General features: G+C 46.2%; 1 protein-coding gene across 1 annotated transcript in view; it reads left to right on the forward strand.

The window, feature by feature from the left end:
• LOC137421979 (histone-lysine N-methyltransferase ASH1L) overlaps nt 1-22182 on the forward strand; it is a 328014-nt gene that overhangs the window by 85863 nt on the left and 219969 nt on the right. Inside the window, exon 2 of the mRNA XM_078773027.1 lies at nt 15922-19840. Coding sequence (XP_078629153.1) covers nt 15922-19840 — 3919 coding nt within the window. The remainder of the gene's footprint in view (nt 1-15921; nt 19841-22182) is intronic.

The raw sequence follows: 22182 nt of genomic DNA on the forward strand, positions 1-22182 counted from the left end.
TCCGACCGGGGGAGATGGAGCCATCGGGCCCGGGACCGCAAGGTGCCGCGCCGAGATGGTGCGTGGAATCTCGGTCCAACCAAACCACCTCCCTTGAACCGAAAGCCGGACGGATTCAACCTGCAGGCAACCAAACCACCCGAATTCATTGCTCGGCTTTACGAAGCCGAGTTTAATGATGTCATGACGCACCGAGGCTAGGATATAGCGGACTGTGATGATGGTGATCGTGATAGTAATAGTGTTTTGGGCCCAAAATTAGAGAAAAACAAAATTTGATGATTGGCAAAGGATTGGCAGTAATGATTGGCAGATGATGAGTAGTGATTGGCAAATTTTTGATTGGTTGGAATTTAGGTGTACAAAATTGATAGTGAGAGACCCCCGATGTGGTGGGATGGCAAATCCACCATCCCTCACAGACGTGGGGCAAAGGAGCTATAGTTTATGGGGTGTATGGCAGTGAAAACTAGCCCGGGTGGGTTAGGTTATATTGTAGGGATCTAGAAGAGATTGACATTAGGTAACGTTAAGGTTAGTTAGTGACTGATACCTGTAGTGGGGACGCAGGTAGATTAGTGTGGATGATAATGACGTGGGAGCGCAATAGTTTAAAGGGACGACTGGGAAGCGCAAGTTTCAGAAGGGAGTAGTTAGCTGAGATGATGCCGTGTGTGTGAGGATTGAACAGGTGAGAATTGGACAGGTGTGATTGCACAGGTGTGCAACTGAACAGGTGTGTGGAGCAGTGTATGAGGGAGTAGTGGTGATTGTGTGTTGTGTTGACCAACTGGTCCAGGAAGAGGAGGAGGGTGCAGGTGGCACCAGGTAGGATTGCACAGGTGTGCAACAACAGGTGTATGTGGTTGTATGGAATAAATGGTATGGAGTAGTGGAATGGATGGTAGTGGAGTGAGAATGGTGGAAATTGTGGAGTGGAGTGGATGGTGCAAAGGTGTGAATGGGGGAAGAGTGGACCCCCATCACGGATACCCGGGGCGGGTAGTGTAAGTGTTAGGTAGAGGGTACAGGTAAATTGTAGTTGGATATTGGCATCTGTGGTGCGGGTGACAGAATGGTATGTGGATGGGTGCGTTGGTGTTGTGGAAATGGCTGGGCGTGTAGCCTGTTAGTGTGTGTAGTTGGTTGGGCGCTCCACCACTGTGAGGATGTCGGCCAGGTGAGGCCGCAGGTGGGCTCTGGGAGCCGGTAGTAGTTGTTGTGGATGGGGCCCGAGGATCCGGAGGACGGACCCGGGTAGCCCAGTGCCAGAGGGCACCGAGTGGGGTGACAGAGCCAGGAGGGGCCTGCCCCAGTTAGATAGGTTAGGGTGAGGAGCTAGGTAAGCTCGGGTGGCAACTGCAGTGGTGGAGGTGTGCAGGTGGGTAGACCCACTGGGAGAGGTACACGTCGCAGCCCAGAAATTGTGCTAGAGCACCGGGAGATGAATCGGGGGAGTGAGACCCCAAATTGAGAAGCACCACAGTTTGGCCAATGGGAATTGGTTTTTAGAACCCATAGTGTAAGAGGGCCAATGGTTTGGCCGGAGAAAGAACCCGGGTAGTGTAAAGTGTGTTAAAATCATTTAGAGGATAGTTAGGATGAAGGATCTCCTCGCACCATCTGCATCCACTCACCTGAGGTGACAGGTACTCCACACCATGCCATGTTTAATTATTTTTACTGTGCAAATGTTTGGAATGTGAGACGCATCATGACGTGGGTGTGACATTGTGCGTAATTCCATCTCTTCCTCCTTATGAGGATTGATGATGAATTGATGATGGCAAATTTTTGAAGTAGAGGGATTGTGGTGACGAATTTGGTATAGGGGAAATATGGGGAAGACGTGACAGTAGTGACGAATTGGTAATGTGTAGATTTTGTACATATGGCGTAAGGGCAAGGGTAGGCTAGGTGACAGGGGGGGTGACGTACGGTAGGGACGAGCTTTCTCACTTCGCCCTCCGTACGCATTTTGCCTTGCATTGCCTTTTTGACGTGTACCCTTGAGACCTTACCCCTCGCTCATCTGTCTTGTCCCCCCTTTTTGTCTCCCACATGAGGACCTGAGCGCCGTTGGGCGCCGAGGGGAGCGTGCGTGGGTCGGCCATTGTGCGCCCGAAATTCCCAGAACCAGCTGTCTGCATCGATGCACCACGTTATGGACCACATGTCAGTGGCCGAGCACCACTTATGGACCCCATGGGTTGGGGCATGGCCCCTCTGCTGGAACCGGCCAAGAGGGCCCGAAATCTTGCTGGCGGACCTTGGCCACAGGGCACCGATGCCCCACAGGTGAACCACACATAGTCGGCCCTGTGGGCCATAAATAAAATAAATAAGAAGGACACATTGGGCACACTTTATTGCAAATAGGCCGCCAGTAAGCAAAGCAAAAGAGAATGACAACATCTGGAAGACAAATAATAATAACCAGCAGAGGGAGCCGAAGAGCAAGAGACACCTGCAGGGTTAGGGGTTGTTTGGTTATTTTTATTCATGAACAGTGATGACTGTGCACCGATTGGTGCTTGAGGGTGCTTTGGTGCGTTTTTGGGTGCTTTAATGGTGCATTGATGCAGAACAGACTGTCTCCCCCCCAAGAAAGAACAATTACAGGTCCTGGGTTAGTTTTGTAAATAAAAATAGCGTCAGTGTAAATAATGCTTCCCACCGTCAGTGTATAGTTTGAAGACCATTCCGCAATTCGGTTAACTGTGGGCGTAAGTCTGTTAGGCAGGGTGCAATGGAGCAGCGGGACACATTTATTTATGTTTTAAAACTGTCGCACTCAGGGTCAGGTTAAAAGTAGAGGGAACTACACCTACGTGCCACACTAAGGTAAAAGTAATAGGCCCGGGACGTGCCTAAGGGGAGGAGGGTGCAGTGTTGTGGATATGAGAATGTTTTTTTATTTTGTTGTTGTGGTAAAATGTTGTTGTAAAAGGTTGTTGTAAAATATCACCCCTCCTCCCTCCGTTTGTGGTTGTATAAAGGTCAAAGGGCGTTTCCGTAGTTAGTCCATAAAACATACATGCAGGACACGATATATCCTTTCTTTTGACAGTTATATCCTTATTATGTGTATTAGCGTAAGGCTGTGTCTTCCATTAATTGAAATACTCCATTGCACCAGTGAAAGAGAATAGACCCCCTTTCCTCTTCCCATCCCCAAAAATCTCCCTTTCCCTCCCCTCCAATAACCGCCATTGACCACGAGGCTCGAGTCAGGGAAGAAAGGCGTGTCTCCACCTCGTCAGAGGAGGGGAGGGGCGCGCCCGCCCGTCGTCGTCCGGGGCGGAGCCCGAGGGTCGTGCGACCAGCCAGGGCCGAGGTGAGCGCCCCGATGGGCGTGTCCAAAGCGCCGGGGGCGTGATCGCTGGAGGCGCTATAAAAAGGCGCGCACGGAAGTAAAAAGAGAGGTGGTTGGACAGTTGGTTGGTTGCACAGAGTTGGTTGCGCAGAGAGTTGGTTGCACCGTTGGTCAGGGTTGGTTGCACCGTTGGTCAGAGTTGGTTGCACAGAGTTGGTTGCGGTGAGGAGTCGGTGGTCAGAGTGAGGGACCAAGAAAGAGTGGAGGGTTTGGACCAGACGAGTGGGACAAGGCCTGGCAAGGCAAGTGGAGGCGGGAGCAGCAGCGACACCCGGCAGCCGCTTGGGGCCTGGGCGGCGGTTTGGAGCAGGGCCGAAAAGGAACGGCGGCTGCTAAACGCGCCGATCGTGCTGCATGACCCCCCTTGGACTTCCCTCTCCCTCCAGCCATCCACATCCTGCGATTCCTGCAATTCCCCGCGTGAGTCAGTGTCTTTTGTTTGTTCTGTCATGGGATAAGTTAAGCCTGTAGATAAGCTAGTATTTGCACTGTGTCACCTGCGTCTTATGTGTTGTAAATAAACCTTGATTGCTTTCTTTTTGCTTGTGTGTAAATAGCCAATAAATTCAGTCGTATTTCCAAACCTTTCTTTGCCTTCTTTTTCCTCTTTGCATTCGTCGCCTTTGTCTTTTCCCCATTGGGCAGCTACGGTGCGATACGGCCAAAGTTCGGGTGGAATCGGGTGAGTTTTGTTAGGTCGCGGTCTTACACCACCGCTCGGTCTATAACATCTAACCGCGATCTATAACAATATATATATATATATATATATAAATAAAAATCACGAGTGTGAACCTTCTCCAGGTAGAATTTACTTTTACCCATCTCAAAAGTTGCCATAAGGTATCAAGTCAACTTAAGTAAAACAATAGCGTTTTTTTTTTTTTTAAACTATCTATCTTGTTTTTATTGGAATGGAGCAAACGTGGATGTCACCGAAACTCCAAAATTGATATGTGGCGGAAATTTCGCCACCTTTGGTGGTAGCTCGTATTACAAATATTCTACCTTTATGTTATGATGTGGAGTATGATATGTTGTGAACTTGTGATCAATAAAATTTCTTTCAAAAATGACAAAAATCATAAAGTGCATTTCTAGAATGTGCCACAGCACATTGCCCACCGAAGGTAGGCTGAGAAGGTTCCCGCAAGTATATATAATAGGGTAATGTTGTCTGTCTGTCTGTCCTACCCTGAAAACCAGAAATGCTCCTCAGAGAGAAAAGATTATTAAGCAAAAGTTACTTCAAATTAATGCAAATCCACCTGGAATTTTTTTTTTACAATCGGGCAAGAAATTGAACCCCCAGCAGTGTATAGGCAACAGGCCCGCTGCCTCGATCGCTCCCGAATTTTTTTTTTCCTTACCGTTTATGAATATATGCGATAACCTCTCATTTTTGAGCACTGTCAACCAGCACAAGAATAAAAGGCTAATTTAAATTTTTTTTTTTAATATTGAGCCAAAGGCACAACATTTTTACCACGGGCTTCTGCTCGTATGAATGTATTAGTTTATCTAAAACTTGACATATATATGTTGTATTTGTAGCAGATGGTAGTTTAACTGGTGGTGTTACGAATCTGCCACATTTTTAAAGGTGGCAGATCAAGGGACTCTGAAGTGATGTGTTGCGGTCACATTTTTCAAAATTCAACTCTGAAAGTCAAAATTCCAAGTAACTTTCATTCATCATTTGGTGAGTCGTAGGTTTCAAATTTTCAGACTCGAATCAAACTTCAAACCTCTTCATTATGCCAGCTTTGTGGCTTACAAAGGACTACTCATCAATCCTCAAGAAAGTGTGCGTAATTTTTCTTATCTACAAGTAAGATATGCGAAGGTGGGGAGGGAAGGGTGGGAAGAAGAGAATGAAATAAAAACCGGGGGAGGGGACTTTGTGAGTAAATGTGATATAAGAGAACATGGTTGGAAGGACATAGGAGTAAGGAGGAGGAGTGGGACGATCAGGGGGCAGGGGATTTGAGGATGTTGTAAAGGGGAAAATGTTGGACATATGACGGAAGAGGGGAATCAATTTTATATTGCTAATACAAGCTATCTATATTATAATAGCCGTAGATGATTCTGTCTGTCTGTCTGTCTGTCTGTCTGTTGGGCGTCTGTCCGGGGTGTGGCTTACTCGGTTTGCAGAGTAGCTCCACCCATAGCTCCACCCATTCTGGGAGTGGCTTCATATAATTATAAACAAATATCCACCATTTTATTAACTCGCATAGCTTTGAGGCCTGTTTTGTAGGCCCATGGTGTCTTGCTCTCTCTCCCAGTTTTATTTCAAATCAAATTCGATATATCATTTCATTTTTCACAGTCGCTAACATAGCTTTAGACTCGGTTGAAAAAAAACGGGAAGAAAATCCAATGAAAGTTGCCGTTTATAGAACGAAATGAATTCTCAAACGCCTGTAACTTCAAGGCCATTGAGTCTCTCTCACGCCTTTATCTCCAATCTAACTCACCATATGATTTCATTTTTATCGATGGTTTTAGACTCGGTGTCAGCAATAATTGAGAACATTCCACACACGCGGGAAAATGCAGAGATATATTTTTTTAAATCGCGTCATGGTGTATCATACACCGCCCAACATGACACCGATGGCAACGTGTCGATATATATTAAAAATTCGCTTTTGCTTTTCCGTTAAGATATATTACTTTTTCGTTTGATGACAACAACAACAACACAACATGCATTTTAAGGCCATGTTCCCTGCTAGAGCGGGGGTTAGCCTTGCGGTCCCCATGACAATCTTCTCCATTTTGCCCTATTTTCTGCATCTCTCCTTGTTAACCCCCTTGCCCGCATTTCTTCTTCCACTATCTTTAGCCAAGTCTTTCTCGGTCTTCCCCGTCCTCTACTTCCTTCTACATTAACTTCCATCACTCTTCTCAACCAGTCACTTTCATCCTTCCTCAATACATGACCAAACCATCTCAACCTGTTCCTCTTCACAGCATCAATCACAGGCAATATTCCCATCATCTTTCGCAATTCATCATTTGTCTTCCTCTCTCTCAACGATACTCCGCACATCCATCGAACCATTCGCATTTCTACCCTTTCCAGCCTTCGTTGCTGCTCTACGTTCATTACCCATGTCTCGCTCCCATAAATCATAACACTTCTCACACATGCAGCATACACCTTTCCCTTGACCTAACACATCAGCCTTGACTGATGACAGTCGTCACAAAAACGTCAACAATGATGCCGACATATATTTCTTCGTTTTTATTTCATTCAACATTATTAGCCGGAAGTAAAATATGTTTCAGGAAATTAACGAGAGATATTTCTTCGTTTTTTTAAATTAGTTACGTGCGCATACACTTTAAATAGGTTTATTTGAAATCTTTAATTTTCCACAATATAATTTACTTGCCATTTATCATTTGATGATTACGAGACAAATTCCTCTTGAGGATCGTGACAATTCATGCGCTGCGTGGAAACTTCTATTTCCAAAATGAATGAGACGATCGATGAAGAACGCAGACTTGAACAGGATGTAGCAAGAAAACGAATGAGACGGGCAAACGAGTCCATCGACGAATGTCAATGCAAACTTGCGGGGTCACCCGTGGGAATCCCACGGGCATGGATGTGTGTGACATTTCGACATATTGCGTTAGATGCTGCACATTCATTTTTACAAAATGGTTACTGGCAAGTCATCAGATCCAGAAATGGTGTAATGAACACAATTTAATTACGCGCATGCACGAAAGCAAGACGGGCCGATTTCCGATTCCGACGGGCCGACGGGCGAGACGGGCTGATTTGGAGCAAGAAAAAGAACGAGACGGGAGAAAAACGAGAGAAACGAGATGGGGAAAGCCGATTGGAGAGGCGAGTGAGGAGCGATTGGAGAGGCGAGTGAGGAGCGATTGGAGAGGCGAGTGAGGAGCGATTGGAGAGGAAAGTGAGGAGTGATTGGAGGGGAGTGTGAGGCGCGATTGGAGAGGAGTGTGAGGCACGATTGGAGAGGAGTGTGAGGCGCGATTGGAGAGGTGTGTGAGGCACGATTGGAGAGGAGTGTGAGGCACGATTGGAGAGGAGTGTGAGGCGCAATTGGAGAGGAGTGTGAGGCGCGATTGGAGAGGAGTGTGAGGCGCGATTGGAGAGGAGTGTGAGGCGCGATTGGAGAGGAGTGTGAGGCGCGATTGGAGAGGAGTGATTGGAGGGGAGTGTGAGGCGCGATTGGAGAGGAGTGTGAGGCGCGATTGGAGAGGAGTGTGAGGAGCGATTGGAGAGGAGTGTGAGGCGCGATTGGAGAGGCGTGTGAGGGATTGGAGAGGTGAGGGATTGGAAAGGAGAGGAATGTGAGGGATTGGAGAGGAGAGGAGTGCTAGGTGGAGAGAGGAGAGTGTCAGGTGGAGACAGGAGAGTGTCAGGTGGAGAGGAGTGAGAATTCACATATTATGTGAAATAAATAAATTGTGTTCATCACACCATTTCTGGATCTGATGACTTGCCAGTAACCATTTTGTAAAAATGAATGTGCAGCATCTAACTCAATATGTCGAAATGTCACACACATCCATGCCCGTGGGATTCCCACGGGTGACCCCGGGAAACATATTTTACTTCCGGCTAATAATGTTGAATGAAATAAAAACGAAGAAATATATGTCGGCATCATTGTTGACGTTTTTGTGACGACTGTCATCAGTCAAGGCTGATGTGTTAGGTCAAGGGAAAGGTGTATGCTGCATGTGTGAGAAGTGTTATGATTTATGGGAGCGAGACATGGGTAATGAACGTAGAGCAGCAACGAAGGCTGGAAAGGGTAGAAATGCGAATGGTTCGATGGATGTGCGGAGTATCGTTGAGAGAGAGGAAGACAAATGATGAATTGCGAAAGATGATGGGAATATTGCCTGTGATTGATGCTGTGAAGAGGAACAGGTTGAGATGGTTTGGTCATGTATTGAGGAAGGATGAAAGTGACTGGTTGAGAAGAGTGATGGAAGTTAATGTAGAAGGAAGTAGAGGACGGGGAAGACCGAGAAAGACTTGGCTAAAGATAGTGGAAGAAGAAATGCGGGCAAGGGGGTTAACAAGGAGAGATGCAGAAAATAGGGCAAAATGGAGAAGATTGTCATGGGGACCGCAAGGCTAACCCCCGCTCTAGCAGGGAACATGGCCTTAAAATGCATGTTGTGTTGTTGTTGTTGTCATCAAACGAAAAAGTAATATATCTTAACGGAAAAGCAAAAGCGAATTTTTAATATATATCGACACGTTGCCATCGGTGTCATGTTGGGCGGTGTATGATACACCATGACGCGATTTAAAAAAATATATCTCTGCATTTTCCCGCGTGTGTGGAATGTTCTCAATTATTGCTGACACCGAGTCTAAAACCATCGATAAAAATGAAATCATATGGTGAGTTAGATTGGAGATAAAGGCGTGAGAGAGACTCAATGGCCTTGAAGTTACAGGCGTTTGAGAATTCATTTCGTTCTATAAACGGCAACTTTCATTGGATTTTCTTCCCGTTTTTTTTCAACCGAGTCTAAAGCTATGTTAGCGACTGTGAAAAATGAAATGATATATCGAATTTGATTTGAAATAAAACTGGGAGAGAGAGCAAGACACCACGGGCCTACAAAACAGGCCTCAAAGCTATGCGAGTTAATAAAATGGTGGATATTTGTTTATAATTATATGAAGCCACTCCCAGAATGGGTGGAGCTATGGGTGGAGCTACTCTGCAAACCGAGTAAGCCACACCCCGGACAGACGCCCAACAGACAGACAGACAGACAGACAGACAGAATCATCTACGGCTATTATAATATAGATATATTCCCCTTTTCTTTTAGCCAGCTATCTTGATTTAAATTTCTTGTGGATGTTACCTAATCCTTGGTATATTGTACGAGAGTAGGGCATTGTGTTCCTTCCTACCATTGCCAAACAATTTTTGTGTCTATAGATAAAGTTAATGGGGTTTAAATGTTAAGTTCTTAAGACAAAGGCATGATTGGCCAAGTGTCGTCTTTTCATTTCTCCACTGAAATTTTCTTTCACAAATGAATATTTCTCCTTTGAATTTTTGTTTCTCCCTTAAAATTGTACTTGCGGAAAATAAGGACTTTTAAACGACTTTCTCAATGAAGATACAGTTCTAAGTAAATAAATGTAAATTGTCATATTTTTACAAGATGAACATGTCGGTCGTCTTGTTCAGTACGGTATAATGAACATTTTTTAATTTGGAATTGTACACGATACTGTCAGCCAGAGACCCCTCTGGTGCGGACGTTCACCAGGACCAAGGAGGTTTTACAGGCAAGTGGGGCATCTTGCCCCCTTTTCGCCAAGGGCATCTTCCTACCCTTCACCTCTAGGTTACTGAATCTAAAGCCGTTCTGTACTTTAGGAATGAACACTGCAATAGGCTGTGATTATGTGGTGATGAAAACCATCCCTTCAGAAGTACCCGGTCCATATAAAGTTAGAAGAGGTGTTCCAAAATCCCCTGAATCTTACAATGCCTTCTAGTTGTTTGTGTTAAGCAGTCGAGATAAAATTCTACTCGGTGCGGTTCGTGGCAAAACAAATATGGCCCGGTGTTCTTTCACCATTCGCTCGGGCGAGCCGGAAATATCGTATCGTTTGGAAACTGCTTTTACAACCTAGAGGTGAGTATCAGCCTTTGGATTCATTGCTGCGTTATAGTATTAGCCGCATCTGTGTTTAATTGTCCCTGTAGGTTGTTCAAGGGTACGGCTTAAATTTCCACATTAACATTCTGACGTGCTGCAGCGGTTGCGGTGCGGAGATGTAGTCTTGCACAATATGCTCCCTTGGGCAATATGATAGCACACACGCTTAAAAAAAACACTTCTGATTTTATGTCTCTCCTGGAAATGCATCAAAAGTACTTGAAACAGTTTGTTATTTCAGATTGATGTGATGGTTGTCGGTTTTGTAAATATTTCTGACAAGTTAGCACTATAATGTGTATCCTGTGTCCATTGCAGACCTGTTTGTTCCCAAAGAGGTGAAAGAGACTATTGTAATTTGTGAGTGAGTGTGTGAGTCCATTTCATTGTGTGTGTGTGTGTGTGTGTGTGTGTGTGTGTGTGTGTGTGTGTGAGAGAGTCCACTTCATTGTGAGCGTGTGAGTCCGCTTCATTGTGTGTGTGTGTGTGTGTGAGTCCACTTAATTGTGAGCATGTGACGCCGCTTCAGTGTGTGAGTGCGCTTCATTGTGAGCATGTGAGTCTGCTTCATTGTGAGCGTGTGAGTCCGCTTCATTGTGAGAGTGTGAGGCCGCTTCATTGTGAGCGTGTGAGTCCGCTTCATTGTGAGCGTGTGAGTCCGCTTCATTGTGAGCGTGTGAGTCCGCTTCATTGTGAGCGTGTGAGTCCGCTTCATTGTGAGCGTGTGAGTCCGCTTCATTGTGAGTGTGTGAGTCCGCATCATTGTGAGTGTGTGAGTCCGCTTCATTGTGAGCGTGAGTTGGTGAGTCCGCATCATTATGTGTGTGTGTGTGTGTGTGTGTGTGTGTGTGTGTGTGTGTGTGTGTGTGTGTGTGTGTGTGTGTGTGTGTATGTGTGTTTGTGTGTGTGTGTGTGTGTGTGTCGCTTGCTGATCTACTTTAATATAGATAGTTCATTAGGAGTTCTTCAAGACAGGTTCATTATCATTATCAGGTCCCTCCAGGTCTTCAAGACAGCTGTTCACCACCATTTCAGATCGTCCCCAATCCAAAACCATGATCTTTTCTGTCCTCGATAACCCACCCCCTACCGTCCCCTCCACACCAATCCCTCCTTCAAAATCTCCTGTTTTCCCTTCCTGGAGTTTCGTTCTGTATCCATCTTGTCCACCCAATGCGTCCTCTCCTGCCCCCACATTCCTTTCCACACCCATTGTTTGTCCAAGTCTGCCTCTATCTTGGCCTTCACCTCTGCTGTTGGTGTTTCCCCCTCTCTCTATTGCTCCTTTTGCGTGCGTCTCTGCTGTTCATTTTGTGTCCTGTTTTGTGTGTTTTGCGTCCTGTTTTTGTCAGTTATGTCCTGATCCGTACAGTGTACTAACTCTTCCATGAGCCTCGACTATGTATGCAAAACATGTGTATATATATATATGTGTGTATATATCTATATATCTATATATATAACTGTGAGAAATAGTAGAAACTCCACAGTACGAGCAGGGCGTCTCATTTGCATTGAATAAATAATCGGGAGATTAAATCAGACGCGGACGTAGGTAGCTTCAGGACTTCAGGACATATATATATATATATATATACAGTATATATATATGAATACATACTTTAATCTGCATTGTTAAAGGCCTTGTTTGTACCTCTGTCTTTGTGAGCATTTTAATGTCCCTTTCCTATTTATGTTTATACTTTCTCTTTCAGTACATTATCGTTTTATCCATCTCGTTTGCCCTTGAGGACTTTGAGCCTAAAAGTACCTCCAAAGACGAGTTGATGTGAACATCCATTTGCCATTACGCATTGACCTTTTATGGTGTTGTTAGTAGTGTCACAGAATTTATTTATGGTAGCGGGACACTCCACACATCCCACAACACTCTCCCTCTTTCCTGTACTATAATGGAATCAGTTGGTGTGTGTGTGTGTGTGTGTGTGTGTGTGTGTGTGTGTGTGTGTGTGTGTGTGTGTGTGTGTGTGTGTGTGTGTGTGTGTATGTGTATTTTTCCAATCAAAGCACAGTTGAAGTTAAAAGCTAAAACATATTCCTGCATGACTACAGCATGAATAGAAACCAGTAAATCTCAAAATCTTTTCTGGAAATACCTTTTTGTCATTGTTGTAGTAGCAGCAGTTATACCACATATTTCCTCACACCACAAATTCCATTTTGAACTTACGAACCAAATCGACTCTTAATTCTTAACCAATAAATTCTTAACAATCATTCTTAACATGAAACATTCTTAACATTCTTAACATGAAAGAAATCATTCTTAACATGAAACTTGTAATGTGCTATTAAATTCATCTCACAATAATTTATCATCCACAATGCTTGTCTGGCAATTCTCTTCTTTTATATATACTTGTGTGTATGTATATATAATATGTATGTGTGTATGTATATGTGTATGTATATGTATGTATATGTAGTGTGTATGTATATGTAGCCTGGTGTTGGCTTAGCGGTTAGGGTGCCGGCTTGGGATCCTAGGATCCTGGGGTCGAATCCCGGTCGATCGCTGAATTAACGCCAGGGGGGTCGACTCAGCCTGTCATCCTTCTGAGGTCGGCAAATTGAGTACCAGCTTGCTGGGATGAATGATCACGGTGTGTACCCCGATTTAGAATAGGTATCCCTGCACATCGTAAGAGGCGACCAAGGGTTGGCACCAGGAAGGGCATCCGGCCATAAAAATAACATCGCCTCAAACAGGGAACCATGATTGTCATGGGGCCGCAAGGCGAACCCTCGCTCTAGCGGGGAAAATGGCCTTAAAACGATCATTCATTCATTCATTGTGTGTATGTATGTATGTATGTATGTATGTATGATATATATATATATATATAAGTTCAAAACACAGCTGGTCACAAGTGTGCCGCACTGACCGGGTCCTCAGTCGAGGTCCCCAGCATCATCCCGTTTCGGCCCTTCAACCTCGATACGGTCAGGTAAGGTGGGCCAGCAGGGGCACATACACATCCACATGCAGCAACTACACCTGGATGCGTACATACCGCCATCCCCAGCCAGCGCGAATGCAGACTACAACAACAACAACACCTCCACATCCAGAATCCACAGCACCAAACAAATACGGTGGAACACTCAAACACCCACCTTTATACCCTTCACCACTCACCAACAAAACACACCAGATCATTCATACACACACACACACACCAACCAACCAACCACCTAACCTTACAACATACACCACTCAACATACAAAAACACACACTCATGCAAAAATTAATTCATGCAAAAAGCACACACCCTCACCCACTCACTCATATACACAAAATAAGAAATAATAATAGCAACAAAAAAAACCAAAAAAAAAACCAACCTACACCGTTCGACATGCCTCCATAAACTTCCTCCATATCCAAAATGAGCCTTTCAAGGCAACCTGGGCCACCTTGTCACACATCCTCCTTCTTTCTGTCCGACACACTCCAAGCCGAGCAAGAAATGCAGAAAAGGAATTGCCAATATACCCTCTGCACCCCACCTCAAATGGCTGACACAAAACTCGCCAACCCTCCTCTGCCTCCAGCTCACTGTACTTTCCTCTCTTCCTCTCGTGCACCTCCTCCATATTCTCTTCCCAAGGTACCGACAATTCCCCTAAGATGACCTGTCTTGTTGCACCTGACCAAATGACAATGTCAGGCCGCAACCTTGTCACACAGATCTCCTCTGGGAATACCAATTGTGGCTTTAGGTCTGCCACCACCTGCCAATCACAAGCATCTGACAGCCCTCTTGCTTTCCACCTCCTCCTCTTTCCACCTCTTACCACTTGGCCCTCTGACAAACCACACCTCTCCCCCATCAGTCTCCTTCTCCACTCTTCTTTCTCTCGACCTCAGCACCTGTTGTTGCACCATCTGCACCGCCAGCACTATATATATATCTATTGTTACGGTTCGCGGTTAAGGATGGTATGTTTGCCGAGCGGAGGCCCCGCGACCTACCAGTTTCCCCGATTCACCCGATTCACTCGAACGTTGGCCGTATCGCGCCACAGATATTCAATGAGGGAAAACTCTAAAGCGACCGAATGCAAAGAGGAAGAAGAAGACGTACAGAAGAGTAATGGGATTTATTATTTACACACACAAGCAAAAGGAGCAGTCACGGTTATTTACAGGGGACATGAAAAAGCAGGTGACACAGTGAAAATTACTAGCTTATCTAACAGGCTTAACTTATTCCCAGGGACAAGACAAAAGACAGACTACGAACACACTTACACGGGGAATGATGATAGGGATGGCAGGTGGATGGCTGGCGGGATAGCGAGGTCCAACTGGTCCTGCAGCACGATCGGCTCGTTGGGCAGCCGCCGTTCCTTCGCGGCCCTGCTCCAAACTGCTGTCCAGGCCCCACGCTGCTGTGGCTGCAGTTTCGGTGGCTCGAGCTGCTGTAGATGCAGTTTCGGTGGCTCAAGCTGCTGTGGATGCAACCACCACTCTTGTCATGGACCTCTCTTTGTCATGGACCTCTCTTTGTCATGGACCTCTCTTTGTCATGGACCTCTCTTGTCATCGACCTCTCTACGCAGCTCTCCTCTGACGACCCAGCTCAGCTCATGGACCTCACCACGCAGCTCAGCCCTGGTCACTCTTGCGCGCGCGCTTTTATAACGCCTCCGGCGATTAAGCCGCCGGCCTTCAGGACACGCCCATTGGTGTGCTCACCTCGGCCATGGTTGGTCGCGCGACCCTCTGGCTCCGCCCTTGATGACGACGGGCGGGCGCGCCTTTCTTCCCCAACCCGAGCACATGTTTAATGGCGGCAATTGTAGTTGGCAATGCGAATGGCAATTGACGAAAGGGGAAATGGAGGTTTTTGGGAATGGGAATGAAGGGAATCTATCTTTTTCACTTGGTGCAATTGAGTGTCATTTTAATGGAAGACAAGGCCTTACCCTAAAACACATAATAAGGATATAAACTACTGAACAAGGGTTTTATCGTGTCCTTCAATGTGTGCTTTATGGAATTAACTACCGGGACGCCCTTTGACCTTTACACAACACTGGAGGCAGGAGGGGCCAGACTCGAGCAATAAGTCATAACAATTTCCAATACAATACAACACAATCAAAAAAATACAATCCTCATATCCGCAACAATATATATATATATATATATATATATATATATATATCAGTCATTATGTGACTCCATACTATCAGAGGTGAACCGCCATTAAGGTAGTATCCCATCCAGCTCTCGCTGTAACTTAATGGGAGCGATAAGCACCGCCTGCCACACGGTACATTACCTCTGGTATCCACTCATTATATGGAGTTGCCTGGATGCGGTCGGGAGTAACCAATCTGAATATTAACCGAAATGGTTTATAACTGAAAGGTTTTCAGATTCACAAGTGTATGCAGGCCTCACTGCGTTGCCCTGATGAAGCCCCAACAAGGGTGAAACCAGGTCGGTAACTGTGAGTTTTGTATGCACTTGTGATAGTATCTGAACTAAGATCTAAATTACGCACTGTCAGATGGCTCTTCCTGAGCTTGGCAGGCAAGACGTACGTATGTGACGGTGACGTCACATTCATTAGACGTTCATTAGTCGTCACAGTGTGCGTTCATTAGGTTGGAGAACTGAAATAGTATTCAGATGTGTGTGTGTATATATATATATATATATATATATATATATATATATATATATATATATATATATATATATATATATATATTTATTTATTTATTTATTTATATGTGTATATAGCCTATATACACACACACACAACCGTTTGCCTTACATTTTTTTGTCTTTGTGTGTTAACAGGGGCGGCTCAAGTTGTCAAAAACAGGATCCCGGAGACAACTTTCTCACAGCATCCTGCAAGAGGCCTGCAAAGGTTGCCTGTTCATGGGCGCTGGTTCCAAGAAAGGCAATAGAAACTCATCGGAACACTCGAATAACCACCCTCCTGGAGAGCCTCAAAAGGATTTTGACACTTCTGGATCCTGGAAGGAGAATGATGGAGGCACCATGTTCTCAAACTCTGACTTTTCCAACAAGACACCGTACGACCACGCGTCTGAACAGCTGAGTGACCCAGATGAAGCCATGGATTCTTACATGGGGGCTGGTGTTGTGGAACTGACCAATGAACCACCCGTTGGGGGCCACATTGAAAGTGTTGGGTGCCTTGAACTGCATGACTCTGTTTCGTCCGATGACAAATTGGAAGCTGTGGAGCTCAACGCAGATATTATTAATAATGGTTTCCATAGCAAGGTTTACCGAGAAATGATGTCTGAATCTCTAGATGAGGAAGACAGTGACCTGGAAGACCTTTCTGCACAGACTGAAAGAGACACAGATATCATTAGCTTGCATGGTGTGGACACGCTGAGCCAAAGGCACGGCAAAGCATTTGAAAGGTTACGGCATGGACACATGCCCGAATCAAACCTCGACATGCAGATAGTTTGCTCAGCACAACATGAAGCCAACCCTGCAATGGTCAATGACTCACACACATCTCCAATATGTTCATTAGTGGGTGTTTCAGACCCTGTATCGAAGAGTCCACAATATTCACTTTGCCTGCCTACCAGCATTGACTCAGAGATTGACATACCATTGACAGATCGAGTGCATGTATCAGATGAGGAGCCTCGGCTGGAGCCAGATTTTGTGTATCGCAAGTACGTACAAAGCTTTTATGATGATGCAGTAGTTACTGATGATCCAGAGTGTGGGGTGGCCACAGAAAACAACCGGCCATATGCGCCAATTCTACGTGACTCACAACTTGTGGTCCGTGATGGGCAGGAGTCCCTTCTGGCTGGAGAAGCAGAACCAGCACAAGACAAAGTACGCAGTGGCTGCAGCAATTCCCTTCCCAGTGCCAACAGCCCTGCTGTTGGTTCATCTCCTTCCTGGGCTTGTGGATCTCCCATGGAGAGCCAGCCATCGGCATCTGCTACTCGCCTGCCTGCGGAAGTTCCTGAGTCAGAATCTGATTCAGCTGCTGCGGCAGGGGTTGTTTGCGGAGGCAAGCGACGCAAAGGCTGGCCACCAAAGCTAACGGTTATTGATAATGAGGGATACCGTGAAGTGACCGAGAGTGTCTTGCTCGAGCCGCCTATACTCACACCTGTTCACGAGGCCGAGGCCCGGCGTTGTAGTAATCGTGTGAAGCCTTTGGATCGACAGGGGAAAACAGGTGGCATGGACTCTGAGGCGAGCTGTTCCGTCAGCTTTGCTGAGGGCTGGCAAAAAGAAAAGGTTTTCAAGAGTAACTTTCCAGTAGTGCTTGATGAAAGCACCAAAAAGGGTGTCCTGTTTTCCAAGAGAAAGGGAAAGTCCAATAGAGCACTAGTAAGAAAAGGAAGGGCAAAATCTCTGCTCCTTGACCTCTGTGGCACTGACGTGGAGTTAAGCAAGCTGAAAAGGAGTCAAGCACGGGCCAATGTTTGCAGAAGTCCCAGCACTTTGTCCTCAAAATCCAGGTTTGACTGTGTATCAAAAACAAAGATTATGAGTGAAAGGGAGGTCATTCTGCAGCCGTGCAGTCCCTTGTCTCTGAACAGTCCATTGTATTCCAATACGGAAAGCCTTACTGTACGCGTGCCTGTGAAGAGAGGCCCGGGACGTCCACGCAAATTTCCACAAACCGACACTTGCAGCCCTACTTCAACAACGGCAATGCTAAGCAGGAAGCTCAAGGGACAAATGCGATCTGTGGAAATGAGGAAGCTTTCAAGGCAAATGATGAATCAAAGCAAGGTGATGCCACAGGTCGGTTACAGTGGGCTTATAGAGGGCCAGAGTGAGCTGCTAGGTGAACTGTTGACTGACCGTACCATGCTCGTAAAAATAAACAAAATGAAGACGTTAAAACGGAAAAAAATTCTAAACCATATACTCGGAAGTGCAGGAAAAGGTCGGCGGGAAAAGGTAAAGGTCAACAAGAGGAGTTTGTCATTTTGCTCACTGATGAATTCTAAACAAGGTCAACAAATCCACATCAGCAAAAGGGGAACTATTTATGTAGGGAAAAAAAGAGGGCGGAAGCCAAAAGCAGAAACTCAGCCCTCACAAAAGGCGGTCAGGCAAGGGGTTTTCCAGACATCTGCAGTACTTGGTTCTCAACACAATATGGCGACTTTCCCTACATTTTCCCATTTCACTGATTCAGCCCCGCTTCCTGTGTTCAGTACTAGCATTAACGGTGACAGTGGGAGAGCCGATTCAACAGAAGTGCTCCAGAGCTATCGTTTTCCTTCCATTCCACGTAGGCCGATTGCCACAAAGGCTATGCTGAAACAGGGATCTCAACTGTGTGGCCTGAAGTTTACCCATTCTTCTACTGTAAGTGGCACAGCAGCTGGTTCTCCATCTCGATTGTCAGAGGCCCTTCCATCTCCAGCTAGCGAGTCACACAGCGAAGAGGCAAGCCCAAGTGACAGCGGGATTGCTACAGATAACACCAGTGTTTCGGACCGTGCGGAGAAGTTGGGTGCACCCCTGGGAAACCGACGTCTATCCTTTGATCGTGGATCAGTAGCATCATCTTCAGAGGGGGCCACTCTAACATCATCACCAATTAGGAGTTCTATGTGCCGCCCACGAGTCGATGAAGAAGCGGCAATGCGCAAGCAAAGACACAAGAAAAAGCGACGGCTGGTGCCATTGCGACGGGGGCGGTGCCAAGACCCGGATCTCATAGCTGAGCTTGAAGAAGTCGTGACCAAGCTTAGTGAGTGCCGTATTGCTGGTCGCAGTCGCCCACCTTCCCTCAAGAACATACTGCCAAGTATCTTTCGCCTAAACTTTTCCAGTTTTTATCCACAGCTACCCTACTTATACGACCCAGCGCATTGCGTACGTGCTGCACTTGATCTAAAAGCTAAGGGCAAGCGGTCAAAGACACTCAAAGGGCAAAGGCACACAGGTGGCCAACCAGCTTGCAGTCGATATCCTTTCACGAGTGAGGATTATTACAGCACATTTGGGCTTCGCTATGCGTCTTCCTCACTAGCTGTCAACTCGCTCAACTTTGGCTACTATAACCAGTATCCCTCACACCTGTACCATTCTTGGCCTTCACCCTCGCTCCTTTTTCACCACCACAGTTCTTCCATGTATCCCATGAGCAGCTATGCACTAATGCAAAGTTCTGGTAAAACTTTACACACTTCCATCAAAACTGCTTCCCGATCTGAAGAACATGATACTAGGCCTCTTTCAAAATCAGGATTTCCTGGTACCTCATGTGAACGTATCCACAAGGAAAAGCGGTCAGGGCAAAAGCAAAGGCCAAAACTGAAAGGAAAAGTGATACAGGGTAACAGCATGGTTTCTGAAGCTAGCAACATGGATGGATGTTGGAGATGGGCTGGAACATCCTGGAATAAAAGCAAAAATCTACGGCAGGATAGCTTGTTTGGACATCTTTCGGAAGGAGGTTGCTGGCGAGTTGCAGAATCGGAGTTGCTTCATCCTGCCTCTACATCCGAAATGTCGAAGCAAGGTCCTTTTTCCAGCACCACGACAGATCACGAGAACCTGTTTCAGAGTGCTCTCAAAAGTAGCCGCCTGCAAGAGCGACCGTGCTTTGGCCTCTGTGAGGTGGCAGCAGGAGAAGACAGATCATGGAGACAAGGGGGCTTTGCATCATCTTCATCCTGCTACTACAGTACACCTGCAAGCTGGAGCCACAGGAGCTATAAAGGGAAGAATACAGTGCAAGGTGCGTGCAAATGTCAGTGTGTAGCATCTTTGTCAAAGTTAAGGATAGGTAAAAGTGGTGGAGCTAGGGGGATAGGGTAAGGTGGGAAATAAGTTTGCCACTGCTGTCCTTCCATAGAGGCCTTATGAAAGCTGATACAAACCCTTATTGCAACATTCTTCTTGATGATACTCTTTGCCGACTTGCGTGCTATCACTGGATGGATACTTAATATGTAACTGAGTTGTCTTGTGATGCTTTTCATTTACAAACTGCTGTTCCAATTTAAATTTGCATGTTATATGCACAGAAACATTAAGTAAAAAGAATTGTACAGAATTTTTAACAAAAAAAAAATTGTACAGAATCTAGACCCATGGGAAAAAGATGTGGCTACAGAGGGCAAAAAATCACTGTACTGAGAGTGCGGTCATACAAGAAAGGTAATGAACGAATTTGGAATAGTGAGGGAGGAGGGACAGAGAGGGAGAGCTTGGGGGAGAGAGAAAGAGGAGAAGAGGGAAAGGGAAAGACAGAGAGAAGAGAGGGAGGAGGACAGAGGGAGAGAGTGGAGTGGAGACGAGAGAGAGAGAGTGGAGAAGAGAGAGAGAGAGGAGAAGAGAGAGAGAGAGGAGAAGAGAGAGAGAGTGGAGAAGAGAGAGAGAGAGAGAGGAGAAGAGAGAGAGAGAGAGAGAGAGAGGAGAAGAGAGAGAGAGAGAGAGGAGAAGAGAGAGAGAGAGGAGAAGAGAGAGAGAGAGGAGAAGAGAGAGAGAGAGGAGAAGAGAGAGAAAGTGGAGAAGAGAGAGAGAGAGTGGAGAAGAGAGAGAGAGAGAGTGGAGAAGAGAGAGAGAGAGAGAGAGTGGAGAAGAGAGAGAGAGTGGAGAAGAGAGAGAGAGTGGAGAAGAGAGAGAGAGTGGAGAAGAGAGAGAGAGTGGAGAAGAGAGAGAGAGTGGAGAAGAGAGAGAGAGTGGAGAAGAGAGTAGAGAAAGAGAGAGAGAGAGAGTGGAGAAGAGAGAGAGAGAGAGAGAGAGTGGAGAAGAGAGAGAGAGAGTGGAGAAGAGAGAGAGAGAGTGGAGAAGAGAGAGGAGAAGAGAGAGAGAGAGTGGAGGAGGAGAGAGAGAGAGTGGAGGAGGAGAGAGAGAGTGGAGGAGAAAGAGAGTGGAGAAGAGAGAGAGAGAGTGGAGAAGAGAGAGAGAGGGAGAGTGGAGAAGAGAGAGAGAGGGAGAGTGGAGAAGAGAGGGAGAGTGGAGAAGAGAGGGAGAGTGGAGAAGAGAGAGAGAGAGTGGAGAAGAGAGAGAAAGTAGAGAAGAGAGAGAAAGAGAGAGTGAAAGAGAGGAAGGAGGGGGGGGGGGGGGAAGAGGAGAAAAAGATGGTGGGGGAGGAGGGTGATAGAGGAGGGGGGGGGGGAGAGAGAGGAGAGATTGGGGGGGGAGGGGTGGGAGAGGAGAGAGGAGGAGGTGGGAGAAAAAGATGGGGGGGGGGGCGAGAGGAGAGTGGAGGGGGGGGGGGGAGAGGAGGGAGGAGAGAGACAAAGAATTAACACTAATCTGCAACAAAGGCGGGTTTGGGTAAATAAACCAAGACATAAAGCATGTAGCACAACGCCTTTTGTTCTCAGAATAAAAAGCTTTTGTGCTATCGTAATATTAAGAAATACATTTCTAGCTCAAAATGTACTGCAGGAAAGGAACAGGGACCTGCTTTAGCTCATTAATATGCTTCCATAATTTACAGTGGGCCTGTCATTGTTGCTTGCATCAGCCGTCTGCTGTGGGCTTTGTGCTTTGATGCATTCATTTCCTTAAAGAAAATGACAGTAAGGCAATTGCGCAAAGGCAGGTTTGCCATCCGTTTCCAAAGCCGCATAATGGGGTGATTCAGCACGTGCTTGATAAATGATTCCACCGTACGCTGATGAAGATTTGTTCCCACCCGTCATCCCGCTTGCCTATCATCTTTCATCCTGAGGGGAGCGTGCTTAAGAACCCTGGACCTCACGTCGGTCCTTTTGTGAGGACATTGTCGACGCATCCGGCATAGCGATCATGACAGCAAGCTGTGATAACACTTTGAGCTTGCGTGGTAGTTTGCCGCAAAATTCAAAATGTCCTCTACTCCCTCCAACCCCAATCCACTCGTTCATCCTCCGCTCTTCAAATCTGCTAGGTTGTGCAACCTGCCAATGTATCGTCTTTGTTTTTATTCCAGCACATATCTCAACTTGCGCTCCGTGGCATTGGTTGGACGTGCTAGAAACCCGTCGGGGAATCCTTCTGAAGGCCAATTCGTTTGACTTGAGAGTGCCGTTGCCAGAATTGCTGTTGGTTGAATCACGGTGTCCAAAACGTGAAAGCATCGGAGTT

Source organism: Myxine glutinosa, chromosome 2, assembly GCF_964187855.1.
Source record: "Myxine glutinosa chromosome 2, kmMyxGlut1.1, whole genome shotgun sequence".
Taxonomy (NCBI): Eukaryota; Metazoa; Chordata; class Myxini; order Myxiniformes; family Myxinidae; genus Myxine; species Myxine glutinosa.